Below are 11,668 nucleotides of genomic sequence, written 5' to 3' on the forward strand. Positions count from 1 at the left end.
TGTTGCCTGAACCTAACTGTTTGTGGTTTTGTTGCCTGAACCTAACTCTTGGTGGTTTTGTTTTTAGAAACTCATGATTTTCTCACAAGGTCAAAATAAAATACCTAATTTGTGGCCTGATTTCTCCATTATATTCAAATACAAGCAACGTTTATATCTTTACTCACAGACTCACATTACGTTGACTAATTTGAGACAGACTATTCCGTTTGAGCGCTAATTAAAACTATTTCCTGCGACATGCGTAGGGAGTTTTATTTGGCTTGTGGGCGGATTTGCAGAGATGCCGGCCACTTGAGGGATTCGGTAGCTTTTCATTTAGCCCTGAGAGGTCTGGTTGAAAAGCAGAAGCCATGAAGTACTGGTGATGAAGCGTCATCAGGCTCCATCCAATCAGATGCTGCCCATTGTGTCCTTTCTGGTAGTTCTGTACATTATCGTTTAGCGGAGCGGACTCTGACATAATGTCCACTTTAGCAAATGAGTTCTCTCAAAATATACTTTCACCATTGGGGGAGGAAGTATTCACATCTGCATGAGTTGCAGCTCTTTGGACAAAAATGTCTCCATATAGCATGAGTGCCACTTAAGTGCTGCATCCTCAATGAGGCAGCTTTCCTTTTTTTTCTATTTATTTTTTTTTCTATTTATTTCAGTTATCTGAAAAGTTATCCGTAACTGGAGATGTCACAGCTTGACCCACCTCCACCTCTCAATGGTAGGCCTACATGTAACCCTCTTATAATAAAAGGTCAGTCAGAAAGCCTGGAGCTTGGTGCTGCTGACATTTCACAAATGCATCATAAACCCTAAATGTATTCATTAGTAACTTCTTTAGAGGTCAATGCTTTACTGTCAAAAAGTTTATTAAAAATTGGAACAGATAAACGCAGACAACAGATAGCAGCACCACACACATGCCAATATGGCCTCTGAACATAAGCCAAACACCGTGGGCCTTGTATCTGCCCTGACGCTGATAAACAGCCTCCACGTTCAGCAGAAATTACACGTTAATGAAAACGTACATCTCTCGTAAAAAAAGAATTTCAGCCGTTTCCATACTTTCAGTATTGTAAGAAAATTGCATTTCTTATCACGCGATAGCCTACACTCCCTCTCGCCTTATTGATCGTCTCCTGTCCGATACATCTTGGCGCTCAGACTAATATCGAAGGCGTGAGAGGAGGGATCGAGACCAGACACGTCCCAGGTGTGATCGTATCGTCGGTGCTGACGTGTGCAGAGGCCGGCGAGAACTATCTTGGTCCGGACGTCCAGCTGTTCTGGTGGATTAGAAAAGGTTATTGGATCTTTGTTCAGGACGTGGGGGAAACAAAAACACAAAGTTAAGGTTTCATTTCATAAGTCATATGTCACATGATTACAATAAAAGAAGAAGAAATCAAGCGTAGGCTGGTAATAAGAACACCTTGTTTAAAAAAACCTCAAATGCTACAACTACACGGTATTATCATATGTGAATTATTAGCATGATATCGATATTTCATTTTTAAATAACACGGTTACAAGATATACATGTCAGCAGGATAAATTCAGTTTGAGAGAAACGTATATGGATGTGTTCACTCACTCTGACTCTTCTGGTTTTAATACACATACAGTGTGATAGTATTCATTGTAAAGTCGATGTGATTAGAGTCATTAAAAGACAATGAAAGCTTAATGAACTGTGACTAAACAAGCTGTGTGCTCCAACACCCAAACAACCATCCTGTTTAGTCTGCCAGAAAACGATTGACTGTGTCCCAACACCTAATACATCAAATAGTATGCTAAATGTCCAAATGCATCTAGTTGCATTCTACAGTATGCAAGCCAGCATGCTTTAGTGTTCCTTTGTGCAGCGGGTATATGAGCAGGAGGGTCCAAGTTCAAGGTGCCATGTTATGATGGAGGAGTTTGTCCCAATTGAATACATGCAACAGTATTTACTTTGTACGTTTGGCTGCAGTATGTACCAAAAGTTACATCAATGATGCTCGGAGCTCAAACAGTCAAATGTTTTCAATATAAAATGTCACCACTGGATGTATTGTACCAGAAGTTAGCTTAAAGCTAATGCAGTCTGTTGGCGGGTCACCATCTAAACACACAGACAAGATTAAAAAATGCACACGTCTCTGACTTCTCCTTCACTTCAGCTGCACATGAAAACTGATGACTGATCTTAATGCTCATGCAGGAGAAAGGTCTGTGACAGCCTGGCGACCTCAGACCTCATCTATGTGTGTGTGTGTGTGTGCGTGTGTGTGTGTGAGTGTGCGCACATGAATATATACGGACAAACACCTCAAGTGTGAAAGCCTCCTCTGTGCATCAAAGTGTAACACAAGCAGTCTGCACCGTGTGCATGTGTGTGTGTGTGTGTGTGAGTGTGCATGTGTGTGTGTGCGTGTGTGTGTGTGCGTGTGTGTGCGTGTGTGTGTTTGTGTAAGAAGGATTCAGTTGAGCCATGCGTAATTCAGATTTGGGGAAACAAAGGCCTGCTTATGTCATAACTGGGTAAGCTACACATTCTTGCAAGTTGAGCAGAAGAGACTGAAATCCGGCTTCCTGGTAAACAGGATGAGCGCTCGTTCATCTTCAGCTTTTATGTGTCTTCCAAGAAAGGCCTATTTTACACATTTATACATCTGATCCGAACACACACAAAAATAATACTCAGCATTCAATTTATCCGTTTTTAGAGAATTATATTGGCTATAACTCAGGAAATCTTTCTTTCTTTCTTTTTATCTGTTTGTTTAATTTTCATCAGCTGTCTCCTGTTGAAATTAACATAGTTGTATGTTAAAGACCAATGTGGATATTTTTTTCATATGTATATTTTTATTTTTGATCTCATGTTTCTCTTCACTTTTTCGTCAAGACAATCTTCATGTTTGTCCCTTTGATGTGTTCTTTATTGGCTCCCACACTAAGGTATCCTCCTCTTCTTCACCGTTTCAGATCACAGTACAGAAGAAGAATAACAGACAAGCTAATAATATAAAAAGAAACGTGAATGGAGCTGATCAAATCTGATCTACTGTACTTCTCATGCCCTCTGCTGGTCAGCTGAGGAGTCTGCAAGATAATTGCATCCTTTTGTTTCTTCAATTGTAGTACTTATGCATTTACATATTTTATTGATCTATTACCGACCCAAATACTGAAACCTTCTGATTTAAAAAATCTGACAAATTAGATACAAACACAGAGATTATCTGACCCTAACAAAATCATAATGCCTTGTCTTTAATTATGAATACATAAATAATAAGGGGTGCACATAGTTTTGTTGAGGGGCCTTACACATGTAATTTAATTGCCTTTTATGATATATCACATTAAACTAAAGAATTGTTCATTGCATGTGAAAGCAAAGCAGTTTTCACAGTATTTAAATGTAATATATGAGGTAGAAACGTAACAATTACACGTCATTGTACCGGTGAGTTCAGGTCAACAATGAACTAACGAACAAGAGTAAAAACAGAGACGCTGTAGGTTAACAGTCTGAGAAGCATCCAAGGCTCTGATTATCATCTTAAAGCCTTTATTAATGCATTAATAACATTGACTGAACGTACTCAGAAGTACTGCTGTAGATGTTACCTATAGCCATGCATTGTATTTCATACGTAAAACTGATATAATGTATATTTATATACATTATATCAGTGGTGGAAGAAGTACTCAGATCCTTCTCTTCAGTAAAAGTAAAAAATATCACAGTCCAAAAATACTCCATGACAAGTGAAAGCCCTGTGTTCAATTCAAATTGGAAATACTCAAGTAAAGTATCATTTACTCACATTGTTGCTTGAGTAGTAGTTTTACTGGAGTTAATGTTGGCTACTTATGTAGTAACCTTCCACCACTAAGGTTTTGCATCATGATCCTATAAAGTATGATGAAATTAAAATACTCATCAGTATATAAAGTCGGTAATATTATCTCCATCTTGACCTGCTACAACATTAAAAGCAGGGTGGAAGTAACAAAATAAATCTCATTACTGTAACAAAGTTCTTATTTTAATAATTGTACTTGTAGTCTACATATGTATATATATTTATAATAATGCACAATGATGAAGAATTCAGTCATTATAGGGTTAAAAAACAGTATGTATTTTTTAGGCAGTGATACTGCTCCACCCGGCGGAGGGATGCTACGTGAACTAAGTCAAACACCCCCCCCACAATGTTGACCCACGTGAACAACAGGTGCATGCTGGGTGTGGCTGCAATGCTAACTGCTAACATGGTGCATATTCCGGTGCATGTTTACCTCCAGCGAGGCCTTTCTAGAGTGTGTGGACTGGTTGTACTGGTTTGAATGGACCTTCGCATTGGGAATAAATGAGACAGGTGAGGACATGAACAGCGTCACTCATTGCTGCCTCAGGGCCGTGTGCAGAAACCGTGCAGCTGTCTCTGTATTTTCTGTTACATGTGTGTGTTGCTGCAGCAGCTGTGGACTTTGTTTTGTTTATGCATCTCTGTGTTGTAGCTTTTTTTATTCTATATGCATCATCGAGCTGTAGAAGTTTTGTGGTTGCATGCGTTTAATTGATAGTCAATAGTATGCAAAGTGCAGTAACTTAATATTTAGTGGGTTTGTACATAAGCACTCTGCTGTGATGTGTAGCCTTTATGTTGACATGTTGATGCACTTTGTTTATTTGTAGCCTAAATGTGCTCTTTACTTCATAAATCATAAACATCATCATCATATAGGCTACAATGTACATTTTAACTTGTATCTAAGTGCTTTTCGTACCAAAGTGCCCTAATTTTACTTATATTTGAGCAAAAACATTTTAAAGTAAGAGTAGGTTATTGTAGTATTCTCTCCAACCCTGATGCAGATGTTAATATATAAATAATAATAATAAATAATAATAGCTCAGACATAGCCTAATACAGAGTATAAAGTAGGTTAAAAAGTGCGGATAAAGTACTTGGACGTTGGACTTCTCCTTGTATTTAAGTATTTTTCATGCGTTTACTTATAAAATAATACCTTAAAGTAACAGTAGTCTTTTGTAATAATCTTCCGCCCCCTGATTAAAATGTCAATATTATTAATAAATAAATAATAGCTATGTAGGTTATATAAGTGCAGTTTGCTGATAAAGTACTTGGTAGTACTTGTAGTACTTTTATTTGTATTTGAACATTAAAAAGTTTGAACAATATAACCCTGAATAGTCTCCACTTCCCCCGCCGCTGTCCTCGTGCTGCTGCCGGACTGTGAGGACACTAGGGCCGCGAGGACACCGAGCCCGCGCGCTGCAGCCTGAAACCGAGGAGGTTGAGAAGTTCAGGGGCCGACTGCGAACTCAAGTGTCCGCCGCTCGGTACCTGAGGGACAGCGCGTGTGTCTCAGACACAGTTTATGTTCCGAGCAAACGCCTTTATGCTCCTCGTTATTTACATTTGTTTTGTTTTCTCACTGAAGGACACAACTTCGTGGCTTTAAGACATGAGTGGACTGTCATCAGAGGAAAGCGCTTTATTCCCCAATGGACCACGGAAGGTAGGAGCTCTATGCAGTAAACACTGACAACTCTGCTTCGTTCTTCCTGTGGGGGAAAAACAACTTTATCTATATCTTTCATAATTTATGTCCGAAGCAAACAAACAAACCACTGAAGCACTTCTCGCCTGTAACTTGTTGCTCATTTATGAGCCAAACTAAACATTGTAGATGAGAGAAAGTGCATGAAAAACAGAAGTTAGAGCCCAAATTGCTGAAAATGTATTTGCTTTACTCTGACAAATATTTAAAGAAATGCAAAAACTCTATACAAGTCTAGAAGACACACATGTGGAGTTGTTTATATGTTAATGGTGGGAGGTATAATGTGCAAAACTCTCATTATTAAGGTTGATAACATAGTTTGTTGTCTGATTATGGCTGTTTATTGTGTGTATAGTTGCTTGCTGTAATTTGTATTTGCTGATTTGCATCACTGGATGTTGGAGCTTAAAGTCTGCGTACAGCTGCGGTGGTGGACTTGTCTGAGGATAGGAAACCAGTGCAACACGCTGGTTTTGATGAGGTGGTGCTCATGTGTGAGGGCCGCCACCAGGGGGCTGTCTGCCGTCTCAACAGGAGATCATTTCATGCTGCTGAGTACACTAAAGGAAGTATATTGTACACAGTTCTCTCAAATACTAATTACCACACAGACAATAGTTTATACTTAAAGTAAAAGTTAGATCAGAAGTACCATTGGCTAAATGTACTTGAAGTATCAAAGATAGAAGTATTTATTCTAGAAGGGTCCCTGTTAACGTTGCAGTATTACCGTATTATTGGATTATCCTTTTAGTGCTGCATGTAGAGGTGGAGCTTTTTAATTATTATTAGCTGTTGCTATTAATCTGTAACAGTGACTCATTTTATAAGCAAACCATTCGTTATGTGGAGTATTTATTTGTACGGTAACTAGTTATTATAGCTGTTACATAAATGTGATGCAGTAATAATATTTCCCTTTTGAAATGTAGTGGAGTAGCAGAAAAGAGAAATACTCAAGTATAGAAGCACAGGTATCCCGGCATTGTATTTAAGTGTGTACTTGTACTTAGCTGCTGTGTCACAAAGTTTTGGGACAACTTTTAATATTTACAACCACTGATGTGACGGCTTATTAGAAAGTGAGAAGCCCACAGTGGTGGAAAGTATTCAGGTGTTTTACTTCAGTAAAAGTATATACTGCAGAATAAAATACCCTGTTATAGTCCTGCATTCACAATCAAGTAGACGTATAAAAGTATAAGCATCACAATGTTGCCCGAGTGCATGATTGAAGCAACATAAGGACCTTCAGCTCCACGCAGCACCAATAACTGAACCATATCCTGATTCCTGTGCCCCTTAAACTAAATACTGGTTTCAGTCCGGCTCCTCCGCTGTCCTGGAGGTGCACATACACAAGCCACAACCTGGCAACCTAACATTGTTACTTCTATGTTTGTCCACATTGAGAATGAGAGGAACAGATCTGTTATTGTTTTCACTATCTATTGATCTGACAACTCAATTGTTTTGTCTATAAAATGTCAAAAATAGTGAAAAGATTTCCAACACAATTTCCAAGAGACCAAAGCGTCGTTTTCAAATTGCTTGATTTTTTTTTTTTTTTTTTTACCAAATGTCAAAACCCCAAATTATTAAATATAATATGGAAAAGAAGATCAGAAAATTCTCATATTTTGAGAACCTGGAATCAGCTTTCAACAGCTTGTTTGCTTTTTTTTCTTCAATTTTAATGAATCCTTTCTTTATTTATTGTATTGTGTTTGCTGGGCAGTGTCACTGTCCGTGTATTACATTTGTTGTTTGTTTTCTATCTGTAACTATGTCCATATAGAATAAATAACTGTGAAACATAAAGTTACAACTAGGAACTTTATTTCTCTGTTGTGTCTCTGAGCACCAGAGTCCCTTTAGAAAACCTCTCATGTTACTGCAGCAGGGTCTGGCAGTCTGCCCCTCTCAGTCCTGGTTCTGGTTCTTCCGTGCCTCCCTTCCCTCCAGCGGGTCCAGCAATACGTCCTGGGTCTCCAGCAGCGTGGTGTCGGTGCTCTGCTCCTGGAGGAGGAGGAGGAGGAGGAGGAGACGCTGCTGCTGCCGGGAGCTGAGCTCTCCTCCTCCCTCCGGAGCTCCGACTGCAGGTCCAAGGCTGCAGGTAAAGCCGGATCTGGGTCTGTCCACGTTGGACCGGTCTCTGCTGGAGGATCTGGGTCTGTCCACGGTGGACCGGTCTCTGCTGGAGGATCTGGGTCTGTCCACGGTGGACCGGTCTCTGCTGGAGTCTGAGCTGAAGGAGGTTCTGGTGAACCTGCATGAGTTCATCTGGTTTCACCAGAATCCGACCCGGTGGCTCCGATGACGAGCATTAAGAATAACTCTATAGAAACAGACCACCTTCTCTCTGATGGTCTCTGTACTGATGGAGGTCTGATAGAGGATCAGGACTAAACTGAGACTGGTTCAGAACAGTTAAAAGTTCCTCACAGTGACTTTAAATACATTGTCATTAAAAAATAAAACAGGAGTTCCACTATTTATAGTAAAAGTCATAGAACTGAAACTGTTTATTAATCGCCAACCTGATTATCGATTGTCCTTTTGAAGCAAGTTTGTCTTTGTCATAAATGACAGTTTGCTGAATACATTTGGGTTTTTGGACTGTTGATCGGACAAAACAAGCAATTTGAAGACGTCAACTTCGGGTTTGGGAAAAGGTGAATTCTGATAAAACAACATTTAAGGTGAAATCCATATAAGACTAATTCTCTTTTTACATATATATATATATTATAATTTCTTATATTTGTGTGGTCATAGTTCAGATGTCAAAGGTCAGCCTGAGTCATTTTGTGATCTGCTGCACAATTTTGGCAAAACAATTGTCCCAGTGTGTCTTTGTCAAGAAATCGAAATAAAGTGGAAGAGAAGACAGGAAGTGGTTTTCAACAAGCCACTACTTCTTTCATAGAATCATAATTCAGCGTAGCGAGGCTTCAAACGAGCCCTGGAGTCAGATGCATGGCCTCCGGGGAGACGAGAGGGTCATGGTGGAGAGAAAGAAAGCGATTTAATGTTATAGTGGTGTAGAGAGAGGGAGGGGGGAGAGAGGGATGGACCGTGGCCAATGATCTGCAGGCAGAATAACTAAAGTAAGAGACACAGAGGAGATTTCATGAAGCCAGTTTACTCTCCAGGCCGATGAGTGGAGATACACAGCCGGATATGAAGCGAGAGGTGATGAAGAGGAGCCAGGTGCTTCAGTCCGTTTAGGTGGATTTCTTTTATTTTTATTTCATTAGTCCGGCTCATTTCATAGACGCGCTACAGCGCGCGGCACAGGCCATCTGCAAGGTTTTAGATTGTAGCCACCTTTTTGTCCTCAATATGATATCGACATCCGAGATCCTGCAATAGCGCCCCCCTCCCCTCCCCCTTGATGCGCTCAAACGGAGGTGTGCGGAGGAGAGAGCGATTCGAGCCCGCAGCCGATGCGGGCGGTGGTACCCGAGTGTCGGCGTTGGTTATCGGGGGATCTCTGACTGCGGAGGCGCGTCGCTGAGGCATGGGCTGCGCTCCCAGCATCCACGTCTCTCAGAGCGGCGTGATCTACTGCCGGGACTCGGACGAATCCAACTCCCCCCACCAGACCACCACCATCTCGCAGGGCACCGCGGCCACGCTGCACGGGCTCTTCATCAAGACCGACGCGGCCGAGACCATCCCCTCCGCCCTCACCTACCAGAGCAGCCACTCGCGCCGCGATCACAAGGAGAACAGCGGCGGGGGGCACGTCCGCATCGAGGCCGAGACGCAGACCAGCCACACCAGCGTCAAGGTACACGGGGATGTAGTGCAGCCGGGGAGGTTGGGAACCGAACCCGTGTAGCGCTGGCTCATGTCACAGCATCATCATCACCTGGAGTCGTGAGTGGGGGAGTCGCACGTGAGGAGGCCTGTCGGTTTGTTTGTGTGTCACCGGAGGAGGAGGCCGACGCCTTTATTTACAATCCTGTGATGACTTTAAGTCATTCAGTCTCCTCTCACTCTCCCTGCAGCCAGACATCAGTGATGAGATTGCATGCAACATGACATGTGATCTCATGCATGAACTGTTTCTGTCAAAGAAGCATGTAATCAATGACAGATGGGCTTGTGGAATTAAGATTGTATCCTTAAAAATGCTCCGCGTGTCGGATCTTGACTTTACAATTCATGTAAGCATGTTCAGTTGGAATTTACAATTTCTTTCTCTAAAGACGTCAAAACGTTAACTTTAGATCCTCATTTAGCAGCAACTGTTGCTGAAGATACATAAAGTAAACCACCTTTACACTGAGTACAGGCCTGGCTCCTCCACTGTCCTGGAGGTGCATATAGTCCAGCCACAACCTGGCAACCTAAACATTATAAATCTGCTGTTTTTAAAGAAGAGATATTGAGGTGAGCGTGTTCTAACAGGAGATCAAGGTGGTTGTTACATTTAAGCTTGAGAGAAACAGATCAGTTATTATTTTCCTCATATTATAATCTGACTTTATTAACATTTAATAAATGGTTTAAGACACTTTTAATGCAGTTGTAAAGTGTCAATTATTACAACTCATTATAGTCATTCATTATCTGTTTATACACCAGCCTCTATGGCTGCTGCTATATCTGCTCACAACTACATTATAGTGTGTAATAAACCATGTATTACCTGTTTATATCCTACTTATGAACACAAGGCAGTACAGTAAAGTGTTGCTGGTGCAGTGTTGGGGAAATTATCCCAGAAATCCATATTTGTGCACGTGTCTGCACCGTCCTCTCTCTCATGAGGCAGTATAGAGTCTGAATGTGTGCTGGAACAAAACGTTTATTAACAGTTTAGTATCTCTATGTGCACGCCCATGGGCGAAAAGGTTCCCTGAAGCACAAGTCAGATGAGCAACGGCGTACAGCTCGTGAGCCTCAGAAGGGCAAAGAGTCAAAGGATCATCTGTGGTTTGACCTCTCGTGTTCTTCCGTTAAATTCAGTTCCTCCCTCCGGACGCTTCGCGGCGCTGACGGCTCCGCTTCAACGCTGAAGGTTGACAAAACTTGGGAGACGCAGCGCTTAATAAGCTATTAAACTAAATGATTATGCCACAGAGGGAAAAATACGTTTATTTATCGCTTTCATCAGAGGGAGAACTCTTAATTCAAGGTGCACTTACTAGCTTTTCCCCCCAAAACGTTCATCTCAAGGGTCTTCCTCGGGGGACGAAGTCAAGAAAAAGCTGATGAGTGAACTAGCTCTTGACTTAATAAAGCACCAAGAGTTAATAGTGAGAGCTGAGAGTGACACGTTCATGTTTTCATTCAGTCAGAGTCTGAAGACCATCAGCTGCTGTTGTGTACTCGTCCTGTCACATTATTTGTGTGCCTCTTGCCTCGTTGATGGATCCTTCTCATGGGGGACCATGTGAACAGATACTTCTTCTTATTTATGATCGAGCCCCAGAGGATAAAGCTGTGATTTGTTAAGAAGTAGTGAAGCAGATGATCATGTCATCAGACCCTCGGAAGACATTAACCCGTTCAGGCCCGGATTCACAGAAGGACATGTGATTAAAACCTTTCCTTTAGTTTAAATGTTTAGATTTTGTAAAGATAAGTTTGGACATTTGGTTTAAACAAGTAGTATCATTTGGCATTTGTGGATTTTTTTTAATGTTACGTTATGAATATAACTCTGGACTGAACCTTTAGAGGCTCTACAAGTTACAATGTTTAATGTTTAATTTCTATTTTAGTTAAAACAAAAGAATTGTGCTCAAAGTGTATCCATCTGGAGTCTTTGGCTGCGTCAGAAGCTTCCGTACTAAAATCTTATTTCTCAGAATTGTGTGTGTATATTTCAATATTTTTTGTTTGTAGATGCAATGGAGAAAAAGTATTGCGATATATAAATATCGCAATACTTTTATCAGTGGGTGATAAATAACGACTTAACAGACATTTATTTAAATGAAAATCTTCGAGATTCCACTTTAATTCTCACATTTCAACAATTTATGGCGTTTACTCGTGTCCTCTGGTCCCGTGTGTGTGTGTGTGTGTGTGTGTGTGTGTGTGTGTGTGTGTGTGT

General features: G+C 41.0%; 1 protein-coding gene across 4 annotated transcripts in view; it reads left to right on the top strand.

Moving 5' to 3' along the window:
• Positions 1 to 4,338: 4,338 nt before the first annotated feature.
• Positions 4,339 to 11,668, top strand: part of pde8b (phosphodiesterase 8B) — a 36,225-nt gene continuing 28,895 nt past the window's right edge. The window contains exons 1-2 of one of the 4 annotated variants that reach the window (XM_031859936.1): positions 4,339 to 4,379; positions 5,473 to 5,550. In XM_031859936.1, the coding sequence (XP_031715796.1) occupies positions 5,497 to 5,550 (54 nt within the window). In that variant the 5' untranslated portion in view covers positions 4,339 to 4,379; positions 5,473 to 5,496. Of the gene's footprint in view, positions 4,380 to 5,393; positions 5,551 to 8,344; positions 9,392 to 9,478; positions 9,500 to 11,668 lie in introns of those variants that run through there. The other 3 variants (XM_031859935.1, XM_031859934.1, XM_031859938.1) reach the window with 3 other exon arrangements.

Source organism: Anarrhichthys ocellatus, unplaced genomic scaffold (genome assembly GCF_004355925.1).
Source record: "Anarrhichthys ocellatus isolate YVR2014 unplaced genomic scaffold, GSC_Weel_1.0 scaffold23, whole genome shotgun sequence".
Taxonomy (NCBI): Eukaryota; Metazoa; Chordata; class Actinopteri; order Perciformes; family Anarhichadidae; genus Anarrhichthys; species Anarrhichthys ocellatus.